We start from the raw sequence: 25,994 nt of genomic DNA, 5'->3' as shown, positions 1-25,994 counted from the left end.
GAAAACATTCTGGGCCAAAACATTAGGTACACCTTAAACGTATACTTAATTATTTTTTTTATATATTATTGCGTAGACCTGCACCGAGAGCTGTGTGAGTGTGAAATTATTCGAATTAGTGCATTTTTGGTTGGTGAAATTGTAGCTTTCAAGCTTTTCGAATTATTTTTATGAAACGCGACAAATCAAATGGAATGCTAAGTGAAATATGTACATTGATTTAGCAATGTATTAAAACCATACAGCATATATGTTAAAAAATGCATATAATAAGATATTAAAATAAAACCAAAACAAAAGGGAATTTATTAAAATACACAAAAGCTGTACCTAATGTAGTGTCCTGTGGGAGATTTGCAACAACACATTGGTGGGCATGTTTTGTCCACCTGTGGGGGGTGATAGAGTTCCAAGGAAGCCTCCTGCTTGCTTGCTTGTTGTGTGTGTTTCAAATGAAAAAGTTAACATGCCTCCTTGTGGTAAGGCACCAAAAGCAGTGAGGAGGAGAGAGAGAGTGTACAGGGGCGGAGCTACTAGAAGTGCAGGGGAGCTCTCTTCAAATATCCTGCTGCTGCTCTCATAGATGTGTTCAAACATACGCTTAATACACCTCGTTGTTGCTTCTCCAGGTCCCGGCTGAGGTGACTCGTAGACGAGCTTGGACTATTTCACAACGAGGAACATGTATTTTGACGCAGCTTGAGGAGAAAGTGAGTACAGTGATTTATTTTTTTTTTTTTATGGTACTGTTTGCTTTATAGTTGACTTGACAAATAAGGTTTGAATCGAGTAGTCCGCATGACACATTGCTGTATGCGACTTACTCAAACGATCAGTGTGACAAATTATTCATGACTAACGTGTGGTTGTTACCGACAAATTTGCTTCTCACGACTAATTCACCTGATCGTGTTAGTGTGGAAGTTCGTTACTCACGACTAACTCTGCTGACCATGACAGTATGTTACTCATGACTAGCGCCCAACCGATTAATCGGCCGGCCTCGATTTCACCGATTATGGCACTTCAAACATTGTCCAAAATATTTGACCAGATTTGCTGATTATTTTTTACCTACCTCCTCTAACCAGTTGCAGGACACAAAGCTCGTATCCTTAAATATATATACAATATTCAAAACAATGCAAATCTTATTTTTTTAGAGCGTTGCAGAGGTAAGCAATTTATGCAAGGAATTGACATTGAACAGCACTTTTTTACACACAACCTAAATTCCCGATTTGTTGGAAACAAGGAAAAACCAAAAAAAAAAAAACTAAACAGTGCAACATAAATGTGTTAAATGTGCTGCACAAGGATTAATTAATTTAAATGCTAAAAAATAAAAATTGCATTGTGTATTTTTTTAATGACTTGGTCAATTAATCAGTAATCTGTATTTTTTTCCGCAAGAAATCAGCATTGGCCTTAAAAAAATATCATTATTGGCCGTGTCCAACTCTGGATGGACCATCTCAATGGGACATATTGTTACTGATGACAAACTGACTGAGTTTGTTATTCGACTGAACCCTTTGGCCGCTAGTCACCAACGTCTAACTCTAGTGACCATGTCAAAATTTGTCAACGTGTTGCTCACGGCTGATGTGTCACAATTTGTACGCGAAGGCACCTTCAATCCAGAGTAAGAGCTTGCTGGCCAGCCGCACCATGTCACACGCCCAGGTGGAGATCCCCGGACGCGGCTTCCCAGGCTTGCTGCCGCACGGCCTGGGCGTGCGCCGCAACTCCTATGGTCTGCAGAAGATCAGCGTGGACGTGGACTCACCTCTCTTCAGCGGCGCCCTCTCCAAAGCTCTCTCCTGGTCGGCCGAGAACATCCTCAGCCTGCCCGAGTCCCGAGCCGAAGAGGAGGACGACGAGGAGAAACCTCGCGACGACACTCCCCCCAGCAGTCCCCTTCCGGATGTCGCCGGCTCGCCCAATGAGTCGGACGGCGAGAAAGGGCGGCGGGTGTCGCCTCGGGTGAACTTTGACCCTCGGTGGGAAGAGGAAAAGGAGGACGTGGAGACCAAAGCGGTGGCGACGTCGCCTGACGGACGCTACCTCAAGTTCAACATCGAGATCGGGAGGGGGTCCTTCAAGACAGTCTACAAGGGCCTCGATACGGAGACCACGGTGGAGGTGGCCTGGTGTGAGCTTCAGGTAGGATGTCCTTTTATGGGCAACTTCCTGTCCACATTATAATAACTACTCTTTGAATTACATGTTTTTAAAATTGATAAATATCGTGCACATCATTATTACGAAACAAAGTTCATCCAACTCAGCTCGTTAATGTAATAAACAACAAAAACAGTCAATTCAGTCACTTTAGTATGCTCACAAAGCTTGAAGGAGGACTTTGCAAGTGACGGTTTTGCATTTTCTATCCCGTAGCAAAACATTTGGCTGATAGTGGACGTCCATCTAAACACCGGATAAACGCACCGTAGAACGATAGAACGCACATTCCTTGTATTGTCTTGTATCATCTGCTTGGAATATTTGATAATCAACCTTGTCCACATAACACAAAGCGACTTTGCTCGCCTTCAGTTCAAAAAGTCAACCTTGAGGGTGCTGTCATTGGAGAAGCCAAAAATCTGTCGTTCCTCGTCGACCTTGGAGCCGCTCCATGTCAACTTTGGTCTTTGGTAATCTTTGTTGTCACTGACAACCAGGCCGGCTCTCCACATGCCTTCAACGCTTCAACATGCATGCGTGTGTGTGTGTGCTCGCCTGTGTGTGTTTTGTAAACAAGTCAGTGCAGCAGCTGCCTCCTGCCATGCTTTGGAGGCTCAATGGAGGATTTAAAGGTTTAACATCGACGGTGTCACTTTAGCCTGGCAGGCAAATGCGTCTTCAGAGGTGGTGCCCTAAGACACTGACGAAACCCCTGTGCCACTGACACACACACACACACACACACACACGCACATATGCACAATAGTCATTTTGGTGGAGACAGTGGTATTTATTACATGTCCAAAAAGGGCGGCCACCAGCCACTTAGTTGAGCTGCAAACTAGGAAAACTAAACGGCCCTCCACGTAAACAGCAATCTACGAAACCACACAGTGCAACAAATAATTTAAGGGATTCATTAGAAAACTTGGCGGAGGTCGTACAGTTTGAGCTGGCTTGCAGGCACATCGGACTTTCTCAGTTCAGTTTTTCCGAAAACCCACTTATGGTCTTGATGCCAATTCCAAAAAAATTACCATTGGTTCTGAATGCCATAGGAATTAAAAATTGTTAGTTTTCAAGAAAAAAGGTGACGGTTACAATCACAATATTTATCTTTTTTCAGGGGAGGCTTGTTTAAAAAACACCCAATTCTTGAAATACCACACCTTTTATTCTTGGGAAGAAATAGGAACTTATTTTATTAATTATTAATGCACCTTTTTATGCAGTGGAGTCCACTTGTCAGTTGTCTGCTTGAGCGAACGCCCCCCCCCCCCACCTCCATGCAACTTTCCTCCTCCGTCTGTTAGCCGGTGGCCATGTGTGCTGGAGCACTTCAATCTCCCCTAATGAGCTTAGAGGTGGTTGATATGGTTACGGCCCGTGGTGGGTTGACCTCCGCATCTCCGCCGGAAATCTCCACCTAACGTGACCCTCCCCTGCTCCCCCACCCCCTGCATGGCACACCAGAGGCGTGTGTTGGTGGCTAAACAGGACCGAGGCCTGCCGTGTTGATGCAGCAGCAGGCGGAGGTGCGTCACTTGCGAGTCATCTAGAACGACTTGCGGCGGCGAGTCGGGTAAAAGAAAAAAGAAAAAAAAACCTGTTGAAAGGTGACAATAAAAATGCTCACTCGCAAATGTCCTCACGGTCATCATTGAAACGAGCACTGCAGTCCCGTTGCATTGCAGAAATTGTGTGCTTTCAAGTTGACATTATTGAAATGATTGTCTCGTGACCTGAAAACTCGCCGAGGCTTTAAAATGTAGTGATGTTCCCACGTGGACACACCCACTTTGCTCCACATCTGCACACATACTCGTTGGTGTGCAGTTTATTGTCCGTTTGCGCAAGTCAGGGCTGCCTGTAAAGTAACCTTCCATGACGTGCAAAACACACTCGCACAGTCCGCGCTCATTACTTCCTGGTTGTTATCTTAGGCAAAATGGCTCTGGGCAACGTTAATATGAAAAAAAAACAAAAAAAAAAAAACAGGCAGAAACACGTTTTATTTGTGCTTTGTATAAACAATTTATTTTGTAGATATTATATACAAAGTGTGATATAATCCTGTCCTTTTGAAGCGTGACATTTAGCTACTTTGGAGTCTTGTAATTTCTTGTCCTCCATTTGTACTTTTACCCGATAATCAGCCGGCATACTTATATTACTTAAAGCTCCGTGTTATATTTATTTTAATTCTTTGCAATAGCGATGTCCCAATCGAATTGTTTTGCAGCCTACTCCAAGTAACCTCATTTTGAGGATCTGCCGATACCGATTCCTCATCTGATATCTTGCCAATGTATTATTAATAAATAAATCTATATCCCATTATGACAAACTTTCAATGGCTAGTGGAGCATTGCTACCTGGATTTTGCGAGCTGCTTAATTAAAGGAATACTGTATATGCATAATATATGTATTTTATTTAATTTTTTTGCGGTGGGCTGGGGTGGTTTCCTCATCATTTAAACAAAACAAACCTCTGGACTTTTTCCTCTTAGGCACTTTATAGGAACTTACCCAAGAGTATTGAAATCCTTCTAGGATGGGGGAGTTGGGCAAAATCAATACTAATTTAAATGCTCGGTGGGCCCGATTCAAGACCGCATCGGGCTGCATGTGGCCCCCGTGCCATATTTTACCCACCCCCGTCCTAGAAGATTTGTTTACGAGGTGCTCGGACGTACGTCAGAGGTGCAGCAGTAGCAGTGACCTCATGTTTACACGTAAAAGAAAAGCAGAATGAAATGACAAAAGTGGACAGTAAATCAAGAGCGCGGCTCATTTATCGGAACCCTGACGCAGCGCACGTCGCGGGCCTGCTATCTGGCGACGTCAACATCAGGAGGCTCGTCTGCGATTATTTGTGCAGGCCGGGACCACTTTTGACTCGCTTATTTGTTTTGATTGTGCGAGTGAGCGAGCGAGTGAGTACGGGATGTGCCGTTGCCTGCTCCGATACAGCTGCTCTTGCCAGATAACAGCGTCATCGCCATTGCGTCTGCCCCAAAATCAGCCTCCATGATTAATCAACATGAAGAGCCACCCTGTTGGAAATAAATATGCCGACTGCGATAACGCGGCAAATAGTCAGTGTGAGCGTTTGCAATGTTTTCGGTTGTGTGGACTTTTTATTGAAGCGCTGCGTTTGCAGAGTCAGTCGACAAGGCTCCGCTGCTGCGAGACGCTGAGTGGAAAGTTGGCACGCTGAGTGACACTGAGGCCTTGTACATGCCGGCACCAGAAAGTACGCTGATCTTACACGGCCTCCCTTGCCGCGGTACTGCCGCCGTGATGAATGTTTTCCATCTTCCAGGAAATAGACCTGACTGCGATGGCGGTGAAGTGGCTTATATGCGTTAGGCACCTGTATAGAGGAGCAATGATTAATCAAATGAATCGATAATTATTTTGATTGTCAATTAATTATTTTAAAATTGTCCTCGGAATTTTTGTAAATATTCTCCGATTTCTGTTATCCAACATTTTTTTTGATTATTTCCAAATTATGTTATCGGCAAACTTTTACTTTGGAAAACAATTATTTTCCGAGCAGCAACTGAACCTTATCAATGTTTGCACGTTTTGTGCATTTTCAATGTAAAATAATGTCCTGGTTTTGAATATGGGGACGGAAATTAAAATGAAAAAAAAAGACTTGAGCCCAAGAAAATGTGTCGCGTGTTTGAGCCGCCTTGAGTCACGTTGCAATCAAAATCGGCAAGGTGAATGCTTTCTCGTTTTGTTTTTTTGCCGACGTAAACTGGGCAGAGGTGTTTTCTTTTACCGTGTTGACAGTGCGAGGCTGCGGGGGAAACGTGTTCATGTACAGTGCGGCGGTCCTGCTTCCTAAACAAACCCCAAGCAGGTCCGAGAGGGTAACCTCCGGTCACTCCTGCCATGAATTAGCCATTGCCCATGTTGGAGAGGCACGTGTGTTTTTTCCGTCAACACGACACCTTAATGTACTCGAGTCTGTCTTTTTTTTTAGGGGGGGATCGAACGGCGCGCTCGCTCCTTTTTTGGCTCTCAATGAAGCTGTGGGCATCGATATTCCATGCTTGCTGGTCACGTGACAGGCGGCCTTTGCATAGCAGCGCTTTGTAAACCAGATCCGCTCTTGGTACCTGCTGGGATTCGATCCGTGTAGCTGAGTGTAACCGAATGCCGATGACACGCAAACGTGGGTTGTAAAATGTGACAGAGGGGCCAGACCAGGAGCAGATGGATGCACACACACACCATCTTACTTCGCTTGGATACCATTCGATTGGCTAACGCGATTGGGCGCATTTATTTACTCCTAAAGCCTTCCGGAACGTAATCGCCTCACGCACACCCGCTCGCTCCGCTTGCATAACTTCGATTGGCTATCACAATGTACGGAAAATGGTCGTTTACAACTTACAAATTGATTCTACTCGATCTTTCTCATTTTATCACACACACAGGCTGCAACCTGATTGACTCGCGCGATTTTTGTGTTCCTTGGTCAAATCCCTCCTCAACTGTTGTTCCTTATTGAATTATTCTGAAGCAACATTTTAGTGTCATGTCATTTCTTACACAACAGGCTGGCAAGTTTTACAGGTCAGTAGGAGTCTGTGGGTGGCGGCTCAGCAGCAGAAGGCTTAAGTGCAGTTTATAGACGCGCCTTTAGCTGGTTAGTGACGGCAAACACCAGCCTGGTTCATTAAGAATAACCGAGTAAATAGGCTAATCTGGAGCTTCTGGGACGCGGTGATGCAACACTTCCTGAGATGCGGCGTATACAGTCGAGTACACATCAGTACTTGTGCTCTTATGTCATGATTAAGGATGGCATTATTTCCTTTGATTGGTTCATTGGGCGGAATTAATGAAGGATTTGTGTTTTTTTTTTTTTTCATTTTTATTTATTTTTTCATTTTTTTTATTTTTGCAGGTCCACGTGAGCAAGTCTAATTTTTTTGTTGTCCGTACATGAAACTTGTCCCAAACTTTACGAGGTGGTGGATGCGAGTACGTGCCCTCGGTGTGTTCCCAGGAGACCAAATGTTCACCTAGCCGGCCGCACGTCAGATTGGGCTTGCGAACAGCACACTGGGCACCTCAGTTCTCACCCGCAATGCTCCTCAATGGCGGCTCTGTGCGCGCGTGTCAATACGAAGTGTGTGTCAGTCAGCCTCGGAACCTGCCAGGTTCCCGCCTCTTTGTCTTTGACCTTAATCCGAGACTTGCGGAGAACGTAGGGTTGCATGAGACGGCCTTCGAATGAATTCTAGATCGATTTTAAGTGATTTTGTACATTGAGCTTATAAGAAAAACAAATGATGGCTTTATTCAAAACTAGTTTTGCGTCTTGTTTTTTTCCTACCCCCTTCCGGGCTTTCATTTAATTCTCCTGATACAAAACTGTTTTTAAAAAAAAAAAAAATGAGAATTTTTTTTTTATTTGCAGAAAAAAAAAATATTTTGTCTTGAAAAAATATATACTCACCTTTATTTATTTTTTATTCTTGATTTACTGTCCAGTTTTGTCATTTCATTCTGCTGGCACACTTTATGTAATGGATACCTGGAACACAAATGGTACATCAACACATGTAGACAGGCAATCCTCATAAAACATTTTACAACCCCCACCCACAAACATTCTGGTAAAATGGATTTCAAAATAAATAGATTTAATTCAAAATAAAATGTGTTTGGTGACCTATCCCTATAAAAAGTCATGGCCATCAGTGGAGTATTTTTAACCCCACTTTACAAGCAAGCAAACATGACGCAATGAAAGGATAATCCCCTTGTTTGAGGTAATAAAGTGATCCACTAAACCCAAGAATTAGGCACTAGAGTCCCAGGCAGTATAAAAGTGACTGGAAGTATTTTTTCTTTTTTTTTTTTTTTCCCCCTCAGCCCACTTTTTATCACACCGCCCAAGTGTTTGCTGCCGTGTTCGTGCAGCGGTTGTCACAATAGGGCCGCTAACAGGGAGCGGGGGGGGTGGGGTGGGGGGGTTAAAACCATCTTAATGCTTCCGCCATCCACGCCGCTTATGTAACAGCGCTCGTGTGGCACGGACCGGTCCCCCGAGGGGTCCCCCTCCACCTCCTTGGACCCCCTCTTGCTCAATCAACACTACTCTCTCCCGCCAGCATGCAGCTGCAAGAGATGATGGAAAAGCTGAGACACATTTATCCATGGTGGTATGCTCGCTGGATGTTTATGCTTTCCTGTACATTATGCAACACATGATCCAGGCCTGCTTGTGCACACACAGGTCAGGGGGGGGGGGTCTGTGTGTGCGTGTGTTCTAGTGCTTATTAATATTTTTGCTGACCCTTTATTTCTTTAATTTACTGACCAACATATGTATTTATATTTTAATCCAATACGCAAAAGCACTTTATTTGTCTTTAAAAAAAATTCTAAATATTTAACATTTTTCATATATTATATATAACAGCCGATTTTTTTGATGACAGTCATGAAATTAACAAATTACCCTAATATTTATTCAAGCACCATTCTAGTATTGCTCCTAATTTTTTCAAAACATTTTATTTCTTCAAGAATTTATGAAATTTGTATATTATTTATTTAATGACCAATTTATTTTTTATTTAATGACAAATATATATATATATATATTTATATATATATATATATATATATATATATTTAACTCATTCACAAATTATTTTCAAGAATTTCCTAAAAAAAACGGAACTGGTTATAATTTAATAATTATTTTTATAATTACTTCTAAATAGCATATTATAAACCGCCTAATCAAAATTATTTTTTTATTTATGTAAGGACCAATTAATTGATTTCATGAAAAAAAAAAAAACTCAATGTAATCTATTTTTGCAAATTATTTGCTTGATTCTTTGCTGTTTTTCCCCCTTATAAAAATATCCAAACTCCCAAAATTTGGAGCTGTGTCTTTTTTTGGACTTTATCACACTCACAGTTGTGTTCCAGTGTGCGTGTGTTGTTGCGCGGCCAAATGTGTCATGGAAAAGTTGGACAGGCGCCCCGCACGGTCGTCTCCAGCCCATTCCTTCTTTGGCCAAAGCCTCATGCACTAGAACTCTGTTGTTTGCCAATAAAGGTCTTGCCAGAAAGTAAACCGCTCCCGCTTCAATCCAGGCGCACAGTTACAAGCTTGCAGAAACATTCCCTCGGAATTGCAATTGCAAATGGAAGTTGTTGCTCGCAGAACAAAACTATTTCAAGTCTTCTCATAGTCGTGGTCCATAGTGGAAAGTCGAGCTGGCAGGACAAATCTTTCCACTTTGTGAATTCTGGAAGTTTGCACTCATGCATGTAAAGCCAAGCTTGAGTAATAATAATAAAAAGAAATCCTGTTATTTAGGCTTCCTAAGACTCTAAAGTGTCCGATCCTGATGTGTGTACTCAATTAGCGCGACAATAGGGCCTTAAAGGGGAAGTCAACCCCAAAATTTTGTTCACAAGGACATGTTCTATGCACGCCCACTCGTCGAAACATTTGTGGAAGATGAGTTAAGCATAGGTGAGCTGTGATTGGTCGTTACCTGAGCAACTGTGATGTCATTTTCAGTCAATGAAAGTGACAAAATGGCCACCCTCTGAGGTGACTAAAAACTTGATAGATTTTGCTGCTTAAATCATATTCCACAAATTTAATATCTATCGCAATGTATTGTTTAGAGTAGTGAAGGCGCATAAATTGTTTTATCGTGAAAAGTTTTTGGGGGAGTTGAATCTGATTTGCTTTGTCTATTCTAAACACATTTTGTTCTTTTTTGATTTTTTGATTTATTTATTTATTTATTTGTTGCTACCACATTAACTTTATTTCTCGTGATGGCAAAAAAGCTTGGCAAGTTTTAAAATGCCCCTTTTTTTGTTAAAACTCATGAAAACACAATCTTTGAGGAATTAACATTTTAAATGTTCAACAACTAAACTCTCTTTTTTTCCCCCCCATATTGTGTTGCGCTTCGAATGTAACACTAAAAACAGTCCCGATTCATGAATTCAACTTAATTGGTAAAAAATCGATTCAACCACCTGGCCCGTCAATCAACGGCTACTAATTAGATTAAGTTAGAAGTTCCAAACATGCCATTGCTCAACACCTACCCATGTTTGTGATGTCGGTTACAATCTGCCGCCTGTACACTGATTTTTATCTCTCAGAACTGGCCTTTGTACCCCCTTTTCCCGGAGGCCCTCCTGACATTTCAGAGACACTCGGACAGGTAGCGAGATGAGAGAGAGGGGGGGGGGGTGTCGGCTTAGGCGAGCGGGTTTCCTCGACTTGATTGTAAGCGCAAACACACACACGATGTTTGTTTATTTCCTAGAATCCATCCTGAATGCGGGATTCATGGCGGCAAAGTCTCCCGAGATGTTTCCGCTAAGCTCCTAAATTGCGCCATTCAGGGGACACGGAGGAAGCACAAGAAATGTCTTTGTCCGCGTGGCGTCATTGCTGTGTTGAAGTACATGTATGGATTGATGGTGGGGGGGGGGGGCCTCAAACCTGTATTACTCCATCTCCCCCTTTTTGGAAAATTGCTGCGATTATGCAACCGGGGGGTGGATGAGCTTGTGGTTTCCACGGCTGCTGTTAATTACCTTAAGTAACAGCCATTTATCAAACCACTGTTTGTATTAGTTATGTAATCATACGTGTGCCCCCCCCCCCCCCCCCTGGGTGCTGCCTGAACATGTTGCCGCTGTGGTTTAACTAGTAGCATATGCAAACTGCGGCGCTACTGCCGTTCATGTTAGCTTTTCATTCTTGCATTGGGTCATTATTTTGTTGGCCTAATAATTTTTGGGGGAAATACAATAAAGCTTTATTTATATAGCGCATTTCACAACTGCTGGAGCTGCGACAAAGCGATTTCCATATGTTGTAATAAATTAATTAATAAATTATAAATAAATTATATTTATGAATACAGCAAATTTGACTAGCAAGGAGAGTCCAGTGTATTACTGTAACCTGGATGACTGAGATTTTGCAGACATAAAATATATATATATATATATATATATATTTTTTTTTTTAATAGATATTGTGTCGCTAAGTTCGGCTCAAAGATGTATTCTCTCCTCCACACATTGTTATAAAATGCAATGTTCCCACCAGCTAAAATATTATGTAAAACAAAAGATATTGTGGTTGGTTCCAAGCTAAGTGTTAGCATATGCTAACCGCAGCGCCACTGCCTTTGATGTTATTGTTTGTGAGGTTTCGATGTCATCTTATGTCACGTAACAATATCATGCTGGACAGTTTGTCGTACGGCTTTTATTTTGTTTCGTCTTACTCTGCTCACTCAGCATCGCAAATTAGAATCGGTTCTGAGTTGCCGTACCTGGATGAATTAAAGTTAAATAAATTCAATTAATAAATAGAAAACCATTACGAGCCTGAATATTAACCAGTCCAGGTAAAATGGATGTACTTTTTGGCTTCTATACACGTCATTGGCAGTGAATGAGTTCAATAGAAACTTATAAACATGCTGCAAATTGTTTTGTCGCTACTGTGCTCTAATTGTTGGTCTGTGTCTAATAATAACGCCTCGCAGACTCGTAAGCTGACCAAAGCGGAGCGTCAGCGCTTCAGCGAGGAAGTGGAGATGCTGAAGGGCCTGCAGCATCCCAACATCGTGCGCTTTCACGACTCGTGGAAGTCGACAGTGAAAGGCCACAAGTGCATCATCCTGGTGACGGAGCTCATGACCTCCGGCACGCTCAAGACGTGAGTCAGCTGGGATGGAAAAACACCCAAACAAGCTTAATTATTTATCTTTGACTTTTTGGTTTCTATAGCTATCTGAAAAGGTTCAAGGAGATGAAACTAAAGCTGCTGCAGCGCTGGAGCCGGCAAATCCTAAAGGGGCTCCATTTCCTGCACACGCGCACGCCGCCAATCATCCACCGGGATCTCAAGTGCGACAACATCTTCATCACCGGGCCCACCGGCTCCGTCAAGATCGGGGACCTTGGACTTGCCACGCTCAAGAGCGCCTCCTTCGCCAAAAGTGTGATCGGTGAGCGATCTGCTATAGTTTTGTTTGCTTTTGTTGTTTTTTTGCACAATCATACCGACTGACTGACTCCCTTATTTTTTCGTTTAAGTTTATTGGTTTCTCACTAGTAACTCACTAACTCATTAAAGACCGACTTACTGACTAGTTAATTATGGATTTGTAAGTAACCTAGTTTAGATGTTTGTGCCATCCTGCTTTCATAATTAAATGACTAACTCCAGACTGACAGACTCACTTAGGTTTTAGCGCAGGGGTGGACAAACTTTTTGATTGGCGGGCCACAATGGGTTCTAAAATTTGACAGAGGGGCAGATGGATGGAGTGTTTTGGTAACTTTACCTCATCGGAGGAAAAAAAAATACATTTAATTTTAAATGAAAGTGAACAAAAACATTACAACAAAGTCTTTGACACACCACAGTATTTAGAAAATAAAACAAGTTTGGCGGGCCCGATTAAAACGTTTAGCGGACCGCATGTGGCCCCCGGGCCGTAGTTTGCCCACGCCTGTTTTAGCGTAAACCTGCAATTTAAGCAATGTTACGAACTGGCAAATCCTAGTTGAGTTCTATCAAACCATCCCTGGGTGAGTTTAGCTCGGAGGAACATTTTGGGGATGAATTTCAACAACGGCAATGGCGAGTCAGCTGGGATAAAACTGCTTTAAAATCTAAAGCGTTTCTGTTGTTGTTTTAACAGGAACGCCTGAGTTCATGGCCCCCGAGATGTACGAGGAGAAATACGACGAGGCGGTAGACGTCTACGCCTTCGGCATGTGCATCTTGGAGATGGCCACCTCCGAGTATCCCTACTCTGAGTGCCAAAATGCCGCCCAGATCTATCGCAAAGTCACCAGCGTGAGTAATCGAACCCTCTTGATTTTTTAATTTTTTTTTTTTTGATAAATGTAAATTTATCACTGCGTGTGTCATTGTGCTTAAATCTCTTTTTTGCCAAAAAAAGACTTGTTTGCCTGATAACGGTCCACTCTAAGCATGAAAAACATGTTAACTGTCTAGCTAATTAAGTTTTGCTTTTGTATTTTTTAACTTCATACTGACTAACTGAAAGTAGTTTTTGTAACTAATTACTGGTATTCGTAGGATTTTGCATAATCATATGAGGCAAACATCTAATGTGACATGAGTCATGGTAGGTGCTGAGTTTATGACGTGAATTAAAAAAAAAAAAAAAAAAACATTGCAGGAGTGACATCAAATGTATGCACACTGGCGCAGACAGCACGCCAGGCGGGAATGATGTGTTTTGGAAAAATTGCGTCTCGGTTCGCCCATGCTGCAGAAAAGGCGTCTGTCTGTACGTGGTTACATCACATTTGCAAAGTTAAGGAAGTGTCAAGTGGACGACGGCGGCATGCGGTTCAAAAGCAGCGGCGTTAGAATGTCGGGACAGTTTCCCGTACACATTGTAATTTTAAATTGCACACCTCGTAAACGAATGCCAGCGTGCCGCTAATGCAGGACTGGACAAAATATGGCCCATGCCGTACTTTAATCTGGCCCGCAATTTTTGGGGGATTATTGTCAAAAATACGATGTGGAAATATTAATAAAAATTTAAAAAATATATATTTTATAGTACATCTTTAGAATGAATCAATTTTTTATTTTTTTTTGTGCTGCAAAAGTATACCCCCAAACCAAGCTCGCGAGTTCGCCTCCTAGCTCCTCTCCAAACAAGCAGATGATGGAATCACGTCACGCTACTGTGCAACATATCAGATAACAAACACGCGTAAAGCCGAGTGTTGCCTTGTTTTGACTCCACCTTGGCCTGCTGCTGCTCTGCGGCCCGGCAGATCTTTTTGACCTCGCCTCCTCCTCCTTTCGCTTATCTGCGCTTCAGCTGGCTGCGCTAATCTAGCCGCATTCTTGTGATAACGCTCAGAGGGAGGGGAAAAAAAAAAATGTTTCTTGCGCTAGCGGCTTTGAGGTTTGCCACAGGAGTTTTTTTTTTTTTTTTAACACACCTGAATGTAAGCGGAAGTAACTAAAAATCCAACATAATATATTTTTTTTATAAAACTTTCAAAGGTTCAACAGAGTAACCTCGGTCTGCTTAACTGTTATAAGGTGCATGTTAAAATCTCTGCTCCGGCCTCTGTGGAGTTAGCATGTTCTTCCAAATTCTAAAAACATCCTAATGTTTAAGACTAAATTGTTCTTAGGTGTGAATTTGAGTGTAAATGTTTGTGCTCTGCTATAATCGGCTTTTCGATTTATTTATTTATTTTTTTTTATCACAAATGCTGTGACCTTGTCTCGCCATTGACTGTGTGTGTGTGTGTGTGCGCGCACAGGGCATCAAACCTGACAGCTTCTACAACGTGAAAGTGCCGGAGCTCAAAGAGATCATCGAAGGCTGCATTCGCATGAACAACGATGAAAGGTATACCCTCCCCAGCGCGTCTTCCCTCCCTCATGACATCACACGTGATCGCTTCCAAGTCATGGTTAAACCAACGGCGCCACAGGTACACCATCCAGGACCTGCTGGAACATCCCTTCTTCCAGGAGAACCACGGCGTGCACGTGGAGCTGGCCGAGGAGGACGACACGCTCAAGTCGGGCCTGAAGCTGTGGCTGCGCATGGACGACTCCAAGAAGCTCCACGGGAAGTACAAGGACAACAACGCCATCGAGTTCCTCTTCGAGTTGTACAAGGACGTCCCCGAGGAGGTGGCGCAGGAAATGGTGAGGCGCACAAATTAGGATTGTTTGGCCTGGGTGGAGGATTTGCTTCTGATTTTATTGAAAGGATTTTTCATTCTTCAGCAAGTGATATTTTTCAGGCTTCCATTGCTGTCGGCTGGCGCAGTACAGCGTGTTACGTTGTTAAGTTTGTTGTGACAGCTAATGCAAAGCCTGACAGGCGTGAAGAGAACACTCAAGTGTCGCTCAAGGGCAGAGCCTTTTTTTTTTTTTTTTTTTCCCCTGGAAAGAAACGTGAGTAGGACGGAGCCCTTTAATAACACCGTCGCCGTAGAGGTGACTTTTAATGAAAAGCATTCGCTTTTCATCGAGATTAAATTTCTAATCAGTACGCCGATGTTATAATGCGACTCGGTTGTTGAGAGGCGGCCGGGACTCGATGTCCCGCTCGGCGTGCGCCAGCTGCCAAAACGCCGCTCGGTGGGACGTCACATGATCCGTCCACGTCACATCCAACCGCGTCATGACTTGTTCAGAATGATGGAGTCTGTCTTCGTGGATTAAATGTACCCTGGACGCAATTTGTCAATCACAAGACGGACACTTATGAGACGAGAGGAGGTTTTTTTTTGGCCTTAGTTCGATAATTCGAGCAAACCACTCCGTCAATTGTGTAACAAACACGTTTAAATGGAAATTTTTTTTTTAGTCATTTGCTATTTTCTTGCATCAGTTCAAGCCATTAAAAATCCCTTTATCTAAAAATGGAACGTTCTTTTACAGATCTGTGTTCTAAACACGGTTCCTTACCTAATAAGGTGCATATTGTGGAGGTAATTGTCACACGTGTTCAATATTATGCCCTGACCATGTGTGTGTGTGTGTGCTTGTTATGCAGGTGGTGCTGGGCTTCGTGTGTGAGGCCGACTTCAAGCTGGTGGCCAAAGCCATCCGGGACCGGGTGACGGCCATCAAGCGCCAGCGGGAAAAGCTGAGGCGTCAGGCCGAGGAGCAGACGCCGCCGCGTTCGTCCTCCCCGCAAGTCGGCGATGTCGCTGCCGCCGAATCCCCCGCGCCGCCTGCCCCGTTGCCTTCCCCCCTCCTGTCCCCCGTCACCAGCTCGGCCGACTCCGGCGTCAGCTCCGGCTGCCCCGCAGAGACGGACGAGCCCGAGGCAGACCAGCACTTTCACATCCGCCACAACAGCCTCTCCTCGGCTAATTGTGCGTCGGCTTTACGTAATGCGCCTCGCTTGTTAAAACTGCAGCACGCATACACAATCGTCAGCTTGTGACTAACACATGAAGCCGCGCGGGAGATGTGAAGAACTCAATATTTCGCCTTAAAGAATGCATGCAAATGTTCTATCAGACTGAAAAAGTCAAGCTTTCGGGGTCATCAAGTGTGTCATGTGCATCTGTGTGTTGCGCGTCACATGCTAACGCTGTGTGTGTTTTGTTGGGACAGCTGACTGCGAGACGGATGGCGACCTGAGCTCCTCGGGCCTTCAGGACCCCCTGGAGGCCACACCCCCCGCCTCCTACGCTCACTCCCCGACCACAAACGGACTCCCCATCCCGGCCCTTCGCTTCCCTTCCGTGAGTGGGCTTCACCTTTTCAACATAACGCACACACACTGATCACTTTGTGTGACAGGTGACAAGACACAACATCCATTTATTGCTTTTTTAAAAAAAAAAAATCATATTAATACAATCAAAGGGACACAACATTAGGTACACAAGCTCAGATCCAATTCTAAAACTCAGTTAAAAATATCGTGCACATGTTTGATTCACATGTTGTCTTAGAGGTAATATTCTTAAAACAAATAATATATATAATTATATTTTTATATATTTTTTCCTTTTCTTATATTTTTATTCAATTAATTTTTTTATTCGTTTGTTCTTGTTGTTTTCAATATTGGACGATTGTGGCTCAGTTGTGAGCTGACTGATCTGTTGTCAGAGTGTCCTTTGGGCGATTAAATTTTTTTTTTTTTGCTTACTAAACTCATCGAAAGTGAAACTACAGTGCCACTAACTGGAACTTAACTCAATAGAGCATGCATTTCACCCTGAAGAACCCTCAGAAACAAACAAGAGCTGAAAGGGGCCTCAGTAAAGGCCTGGAAAAGCATTTTTGAATAACTTGCGGCCGTTATTGCAAGTAAAGGTTATGCCCCCAAATATTAAATGTTAGTCACTTCAAGTTAATTAAAAAAAGAATGTCTTTTCCAATTCTTTTGCTTGCTTTAAACCTGGGTGGCTTCTTACAAAAGCTGCTCTGTCCTGAGTTGTTTCACACATCTCGCTATAAATACCATCGAATAAAATCTGGTCTTCTTTTTTTCCCTCATATTCATCCTTTGATCTTTAACCCAAATGTCTTCAGTCAACAAAAACAATGGAGTCGCCGTTCCAATACTTTTGAACGGGACTGTATGTAGTCAAATAAAATTTTGTACGTGGAGCTGAAGTCATTCTGCATGTGTCCTCAGAGCATTGCCGTATCCAACAACATGGAAACTGTCAAGCCAGGCTCTCCGAGTGGCTTCAACTCTCCTGGGGACAGGTACGCCACTCCTCTTCCTCATCCACATCTGCTGATGTGCCACAAAAATCTGTGGAGGCAAAAAGGACCCCAGGTGGCTTCCTTTAAATCTGGAGGGATTTAGTACGAGCTTTGTTCTTTGCGTGACAGCCCGCAGTGAACATGCAGATTGTTTCTGCATGTTGTGGATTCACGCGAAGGGTTGTAGAATAATTAATATGAAATTACTCTGAGGTCCAGTGTTGTCCCTTAAAAAAAAAAAAAAAAATGCTCGACTGCTTGGAAACATCGCTAAGTGGGCAAGCCTGACTGTAGTTTGTAAAGTGTCTGCTAGCTTTTCTCAGCCGTGTTAGTGGAAGCAATGCAAGATAAATATTGAATGCAATTAAATTCAATTTGGTTGAGTCATTTTCTCGTTCACAGAGCCGCAATATTTAGGCTGAAACATTCAAAAAGTAAATAATTCCCACGGCCTTTAGGGTCGCTCATGAAAGCTAGCGTACATTTAATTGGCGTCAAGGGGGCATTCGGGAAAAAAAAAAATTCTCCCCTTGAAGAAGTACCTGGTCCCAGAATATTTTGAGAACCCCTGTCCTGCATGCAGAAAAAAAGTCATGCTCGTAACTTGAAAGCATCTCAAAGAGTCAGGGCTAAAGTGGATGATTCTTGCCAAGCTCGTAAATGTTTGAGCAGCCTTCGACACAATTAGCCAAGACGAAGGTTATTTAAAAAAAAAAAAAGTACACGGAATGTCTCCACGCTTCTCTGAAACCTAAAACACATTTATTGTATTTACTCAACGCGCACCAGCTCCTTACGAGTACACACTTGTTGCCTTGTTTACACTTGAGCATTACGTGCTACCGATGACTATTTAGTAGGATCTTGGACAAAAACACCCAAAACTCTGCATGTCCTCCTCTGTGCTTTTTGTTTGTTCTTTTGCTTGCGAAATAGAACGTGAATAAAACAATATCCTTCTATATACCTGAGAGGCACATCATATTTTAAGATTTTTTTAGTGTGTGCAATGGCAGTTTGCCGTCTTTGCTTGTAATTCTGTGAAAAGTTTTTAACCCACTTAATAAATATAAAAATTAAAATTAAAATAAAAAATTTTTAAAATAACAATACAAAATAACAATAAAAATTAAAATAAAAAATAACAATAAAAAAATTACAAAATAAAAATAAATAAATAATAATAATATAATTATTTATATAATTTTATGTTAACTAAGTACTTAGCTGATAGGCCAGTTGGAATCTCCTTTGTAACTGCCCCATGGACCAATAGGAAAGCTCCAAGCGAGGGGATCTCGATCAGGAAGTCAGACACTTAAAAAAAAAAAAAAAAAAAAGATTAGTAATCCAACAATGATAACGGTTGGTTTGAGTGGGGCCTCCACTTGCCCCTAATGGCTCCTTTTTTTCCCCCCCTACTTTGCAGCTACGCCTCCGATGTGACTTCTGGCCTCAGCGACGGTTACGAGGGTGTGTCCGAAAAAAACGAGAAAACGGTGGGCAGGCGAACCGCCGTCAAGCTTTTCAGGAGGCGTGTTCGCTCCCGGCTGCGCATCACCGGGGTACGATGACGTCACATTTCGTGTGCCTTGTGTAGTTTTGGACAATTAGCACTTAAGCTTCATGGCTAATGACATGTGGTCACCCCCCCCCCCCCCGCCCCCTCGCAACTCTTCTACAGCTGTCTGACAAAGTGGACCGGGTGGTGGAGTGTCAGCTGCAGACGCACAACGACAAGATGGTGACGTTCAAGTTCGATCTGGACGGAGACAACCCAGATGACATCGCCGCTGTCATGGTGGGTGACAGGCACCACCAGTACGAACTACCGCTTATTCCATCGTTTTCAAAACGGGGTACTCGCGATTTTTAATATCTTAAGAAAATCACGCTTAATACACCAGCCACCGCAAGATAATTAAATTCGGAAAGAAATCCCTTCTTATCGCATCCCGTCCATCATGGCTCTTGCGTTTATCCGACTGATTTGTTACCCACAAAATGAGCGACTGTTGATGGTATCCTGGCACGGCTGCTTGGCACGGAATAAAAGTCTGCTGACAGCTACTCGGTCACCACGTCGGATTCGCGACAGCAACAACTGCGTGAATGTGCAGCACAGCGCAGTTGATCACAATTAGACATTTTTCCCCGGAAGGAATAATGAGCAAAGAGGAGGAGGAGGACAAATGATGACTGGACCCACAAAAAGAACGTCCTGTCCACTTCACGGTCACAGTACACTTACTCACGCTCTGCACTTAACGATTCATTTGTGTGCACTATAAATACAAATTAAGTACTTTTACAAGAAGAAGCTGGAGTGTGGCGATACATGTAAACACGTTAGTGCCACGAAAATGGTACCAAAACACAATTTGACTGGGAAGTGCACGCGGATGGCCAACTGCCAAAAGATTAAACCAAATTTACCGAGTTGCAAATTTAGTGCATCCACCTATTAGCGGCTAAATCAGTGATGATAGATTTAAAAATAATATTTAACCTATTTTTTTCCCCAGGTCCACAACGAGTTCATCCTGCCATCAGAGAAAGAGGGCTTCATCTACCGAATGGGCGACATCATCAAGCGGGCTGAGGCGCTCATGACCAAAGAGCAACCGGTGCACCCGAGCGGGCAGCGCCCCCCGCAGCCCGCCTTCCACAGCGCAGCAACCCCACTGTCATCCTCGCAGGTCAGCGACAGCGTGTACTTGTCCTTGTGAATGTGACGTTCAATCACTTCAGAAAGCTTGCGCGTGCGAGCAACGAAGCATTCCAGCTATCTGATCTGTGGCCGATTTGCGTCTGAGGTCAGATTCTATTCTGAGACTTTTGGGAAGATAAAGTCCCAAAAGGGAGTTGAACAAACTCACAAAGCCGCAGGATGCAAATAGACACAGACTAAAAAGAGCTCCTGTGTGATTCAACGTAAAAAAAAAAAAAATGTTGGGAATGTACGGTATATATAGCAGCGACTAATCAGTCAAGAAACTTCCTAAAATTCTAGCCAACTAGCAGACTTAGTGCTGGGCAATCTTTGCGACTCAATGGTAAAAATGTTTACAGTAGTGCTTAATGCCACTAATCAGGGAGGAAACATCCACATTTACCGTACACGTAGGAGTGCATACAGCAAAGTATGTGGTAGTTAATTCACTCCTTTTTTTTTTTTTGGCAGCCTGATCTTCACAGTCAGAGCCTCCCACGAAGTCACTTCTCCTCCTCCCTGCCCGGTAAATAATCTATTCATATTTTCTGGATGACATGCTGAGGATGTCATCATATTTCACGCTCGTGTGTTTTTGTGTGTGCGTCTCAGACTTTGCTGTGGCCAACCCGTGCGCGGAGGAACGCGGCTCGCCTCCGTGCGCTAACGGCGACGTCTTCGCCCCGAACGACATTTCGCCCGGGCGGCCGCTCGTTCGCTCGCAGTCGTTCCACAACGCACCAGGTAACTGTCGAGCCTCGTCGGGCTGCAGGGCCCTGCACAGACTCACGAAGTGCGTTTTGAGGCAGGCCTGTAGGTGGCGCTGGTATTCGTTTTACTCTGACTGCTAATGCCAAAACTGTCTCGTTTTAATGGTTCGCGTCATCCAATGTTGACCCGACGGCAAGTTCGTCGCCCTCTTAAAATAATGGTTTTATTAATCGCAATTCATTTTTTTATTATATAAATGCATGTCATTTATTGTGAATTCACTAAATGCGGACATGGACGTAAAATTATTTTAATAATTAGATCAAGTCATTACCATCAAAAAGAATGGTGGACTGTGAATGCTTGTGACATTTCCAGTGCTCCCCAGCGGCGTGAGGTGCAAATGAGGCCTTTCTTTCAAGTCCAAAATGAGTCCCAGAAGCGCACATGGGATACATTTGCGCTTCCCTCGCAGCCACGTTGGTGACGCGCTTGCAATTACACCCGGGACAAAGCGTCTTTGTCGAATGTATGAGATATTTACGCCCCATACGAAGGCCAATGATCGACGGTGCGTCGGATTGATTTCATGTTTGTCTTCCAGGGTCTCCTCTTGCGTTCCACCACACCGCCTCCCTCCTGCCTCATTACCACGTGCCCTACATGGGCAACTTCCCGTTCCAGTTCCCCACCACGCCAACGTCCGCCAACCCAAGGACCGCGGCGGGCGGAGGCCTCCATCCCCCGCTCACCCGTGTGTCCAGTAGCCCTACCTTTCCATCCGTCCCTTCCCCGGTACCGCCGGGCTCCCCGAACCTTCTGAATGACAGCGAGAGCCCACCCGGGCCGGCGCCCGCCCCCCAGCATCCTGGCATGTGGCCCCCGCACAGCCAGCCCCTGTTCTCGCTGGCGAACGTCATCTCCATGGCCATGAGCATGGCGCAGTCGTTCATCCCACCCACCCAGCAGGGGTTGCCCTCCTACGGGGGCTTCCACCCCCAGTCGGCGTACCCGTACCCCCCGCGCTACCAGACCCCCACAATGGAGGTGCCGTACCCCGCAAACGTCTACCCTAACTCGGAGAACACGCCACCGATGGACGGATTCCCTCAATGTTGGCAGGACACTTCCCCCGCTAGCCCGCCGCACACGCCACTTCATCAGGCCGGACCCCCCGCTTCCCCTGGACCCCCTCAGGAGGGCTTCAGACATTTCCCGGACCAGATTCCGGTCCTACCTCAAGTGCCCAGGTCAACCTCGTTGTCGGATCTGTCACCCTCGCCGACAGACAGTCCTGAGAGCACCGTGAGTCTCGATTAGCCGCTGACGGCGACCGATCACTTTTATCGCAATTTGATTCATAACACTGATGATGGCATCAGATCAAGATTTGCGATGTGATCGTTTATGTGTAACAAAAAGAAACTCATTGCTAATTTTCCCCTCGCTTCTCTAGTTATCATCCATCAGCACTCTGTCCGAACGGAACGCCGGAAGCTCGGCGCCCCAAAATATGCCCCCCTTGAGCCCCTCGGGTAAGGAATTGTTCAAATCTTAATTGTTTGGCTGTGAAACCACTCGCATGTTTGCAGGCCAAACAAACGGAAAAAAAAGCGCACGTGGTTGTTTATGCACACACAGTGGCCATTTTTACCTTGTTTTCCCTCTAAATACATGCTGCTTTTACTTTTTGACGTCTTTCCTCCTCCTCCTCCTCCTCCTCCTTTACCTCACTGACACCATCGCTTTTGCCCCAGGAGCCATTGCGTAATCTCTGGGGCGGTAGCTAATGTTCCATCCCGTGTGGGAGTCGGTGCCATGGCGGCCCCTGCCCACCGCCTGCGACCAATGGGCGCCCAGACGCACTCATTTACAATCCCCACCCCCCCTCCCACACCTGTCTGTGTTTCTCGACTCCAAACAGAGTCCCTCTGTTTGCATGCGTCCAACCTAAACCCTCACCGCAATTTACTGCAACAAGGACGTCTCATGGACAGACTGAGGACATTCTGGCCTCATTCAACACTTTAGAACAGGAGCGTAACCAGTAACGATAACCACAGAACGCTGCACTCTAAGCGTTATACAATTGCATGCATACAAAAATGTCACGAGCTTGTAGCTGAAAGGATTATCCATTATGATCCCGCATGAGCAAATTCATTTTACCAAGTGATGTTCACTGTCACTAGCATGCCACGTTAACTAAATTAGTTATATAACGTGGTGTTTTTATGATGCTAACGATGTATGTAGATGGAAGCAATTTATTTGATCAAACTAGCGTTACTAGCATGTAACATACCGTACAAATACGTTTTATCAGGCAAATGCTAATATTGTTAGCATTTAGCTGCAAGCAATCCATGACAGACCATACATTCATTAATTTGATCAAAAAGATGCTGATGTCGCCAGTGTGCAGCCGAAACTAATGCCTGTGTATAAATAGCTGTCAAATAGATGCTAACATCATTAGCATGTAGCATAAGGTCTTTCTCAAACCGAGTACCACCTAAAAAAAAAATACTGAGGTCAAAATTGTCAACAGTGATCGGAAAGTGATCTTGATTTGAGGAACATCGATTATCTATCAATCAACTGTCCAGTGGTGATTGATCGGTCCCTTGTGATCAAACACTCGCCTGATTTGATTTAGCAACCGATCATTGCTGATTAGCCGTGCACAATCGCATCAATAGCCCGCCCACATGTTCCTACTCGTGAACCGCGAGAGAAGCAGTACATCAAAACAGGAGGCAATTATGAAGACGTTTTCCTTTTCCCTGGCAGGAGTTTCGGCCGCTCCGGTGACCGTGGGGCGTTTCCAGGTGTCGCCCAGCGCCGCCATGTCGGTCGTCGCCTCGCCGCCGCAAGCGGACGCGAGCAGCAATGAGGAAGGGCAGGGCGAACCCGAGACAGGCCTGGGGGCCTCCGTCCCCATGAGGGAGGAGGAGATGGTAGAGGAGCGGCCGAGGGCGAGGAGACGCGGGCGGAGGCGGGCGCACAGCCTCAGCCTGATTGGCACGTCGGCGGACAGCGGGTTGTCGGTGACGGCGCCCGAGGCGGAAGTCCGGCTGTGGGACGGCGCGGCCGGCAGCCCGCAGTACGGCAACGCACTTCATCACCTGTGGACCATGACCTACAGCCACAACGCTTCCTACATGAGCAGCGACGACTCGGACAGCGACGACGACGAAGACATGCTGGATGAGCTCCAGGAGCTGCGAGAGAAGTGAGTCGCTAAGTTTTTGGTGTCAATTTAAGGATGGATTTTTTTTTTTCAATTGTTACCGTCTGCCAGCAACATGATTTTAAGGCTTGAAGGTGAAAATTTGTGTCAATTTTTCATTTTTGCATAATGGGATGTTTGTGCTAATTTTTGTACGTTTACTTGACCGGTCATTACCCCCATTTGGCCCCGATACAAGTGGACTGTAACTGCATATTTGAGTTGCATCATAATTTAAAAGTTTTAAAAACACATTTTGTGGGAATATTTTTCCTCATTTTAATCTCTGATGCTTGCACACTGTAACAGCCAAATGTGTCTAGACCAAAATGTAATTCCGTAAAGGCATAATTGTGTGCTAATTTTTTATTTCCGCTTTGAGCTTAAAGTCACGCATCTTTTACGTTCCGGTGGTTGCAGACATCTGTCAGAGGTTCAGGAACTTCAAGCAGCTCAGAAACGGGAAATCGAGGATCTGTACGAGAAGATGGGCAAAGTCCCGCCCCCGGGCATCGTCTCCCCGGCTGCCATGTTGTCCAGCCGCCAGCGCCGCTTGTCCAAGGGCGCGGGGGGCTTCCCTCCGTCTCGCCGGAACAGCCTCCAGCGCTTGGACATACAACCCATGCAATGTGACGTGATGAATGATTGGTTGCTATGATACGCTTCACAGCCACTGTGCGCGAACTTGCATGGACTTGTAGGTGATGTGTCATTTCTAATGTGACATTTCAGGTATCAGAAGACGAAATTCTTTGGGGGGAAGCAGCAGCTCCTCCCAGGACAAACCGAGCAAAGGCGTCACCTTCGCCTCAGACATCAGCAGAATGGTGAGAGTTCAGTGTGTCCGAGTGTGTCCGTGCACGTCTTCCTCCCGTTTGCTTATCTTTACAATCTCACTCGCGTTTCTTTTCTAGTAAGAATCTCTCAGTGGGCAAACGCTGAAAAATCCGGACTACCTCATCTAACGGCGTCCTGAAGTAGGAGACAGTTGGGGTAGAAAAAAAATGACATCCCGCCGCCAATCTGAGGGGATGTGAAGGAAGTTCCTTTGTCACGTTGGGAATAACAACGTCACACCTGCTCAGTGAAGAACGACGAGATGATTCCACGCTGCCACAGCCGTCCAATTGCATTGTACAGTATTGCATTTTTTTTTTTTCCCCATTTTGTTTTGACGCCAGCCATCGTGTGACAGAGATGAGAATTCGTGAGATGGCTGAAGACAAACCGTTGAAATGCACAGACCTCCGCCAAGTAGCGAATCATCACAATTTTGGATGCATTTCTGCCATGAGAGATTGTTGTCCACTGAAAAGATCGGGAATGCAGCAAAGGTGAATTTTTCTTTCACGGTTGGTGAGACTCACTAAAATTCAAAGCGTTGGATATCTAGTGTGTTATATTTGAGTTATAGCAAAAAACCATGAATGCAACTGAACTGTAACAGCTCAATCTTGGTATTGACACTTGGCTTATTATTGAAATTCTTTGACGTAAAAACAATTAACATGTCAGTAAATTATATACAAATATTTAGTTAGTGATCACAAGCCAAGTTGAATTTCATCATGAAGTCACTGAAATACTCCAAAAACTCATTGTTTTTTGTTGGTTGTCCGGGAGAAATGACATCCATCAAAAATAATAGCATATCAATAAGAAATGAAGGGAAATGTGAAAAATGTGTGCATTTTTTTTTTTTAGGGTGTGTGCGCTTTTATTATTCTTGCTCCTTGGCGGAGGTAATTGAGCCAGTATGAGATGCAAATACAATATACAATATGTAATTATACTACTTTCGGCTTTTCAAATTGTACATGTGTATATATCGTATGCACAGTAGAGTTC

General features: G+C 44.4%; 1 protein-coding gene across 1 annotated transcript; it reads left to right on the top strand.

The window, feature by feature from the left end:
• The first annotated feature begins 96 nt into the window (after positions 1-96).
• wnk4a (WNK lysine deficient protein kinase 4a) lies at positions 97-25,561 on the top strand. The gene is made up of 21 exons (XM_088284014.1): positions 97-710; positions 1,630-2,166; positions 11,777-11,949; positions 12,021-12,241; positions 12,941-13,098; positions 14,562-14,650; positions 14,736-14,955; positions 15,812-16,136; positions 16,381-16,511; positions 17,417-17,490; positions 18,920-19,055; positions 19,175-19,291; positions 20,016-20,189; positions 20,675-20,729; positions 20,816-20,947; positions 21,519-22,219; positions 22,371-22,449; positions 23,708-24,149; positions 24,567-24,775; positions 24,879-24,973; positions 25,061-25,561. The coding sequence occupies exons 2-21, from the start codon at positions 1,672-1,674 to the stop codon at positions 25,061-25,063; spliced, it is 4,029 nt and encodes a 1,342-aa protein (XP_088140140.1). The 5' UTR covers positions 97-710; positions 1,630-1,671; the 3' UTR covers positions 25,064-25,561.
• The last annotated feature ends 433 nt before the right edge of the window (positions 25,562-25,994 follow it).

Source organism: Idiotropiscis lumnitzeri, chromosome 20 (assembly GCF_059441095.1).
Source record: "Idiotropiscis lumnitzeri isolate Australia: NSW breed Sydney's pygmy pipehorse chromosome 20, RoL_Ilum_1.0, whole genome shotgun sequence".
Taxonomy (NCBI): domain Eukaryota; kingdom Metazoa; phylum Chordata; class Actinopteri; order Syngnathiformes; family Syngnathidae; genus Idiotropiscis; species Idiotropiscis lumnitzeri.
Note: the sequence above shows the minus strand (reverse complement) of the source record. Positions and strands in the feature narration are given on the sequence as shown.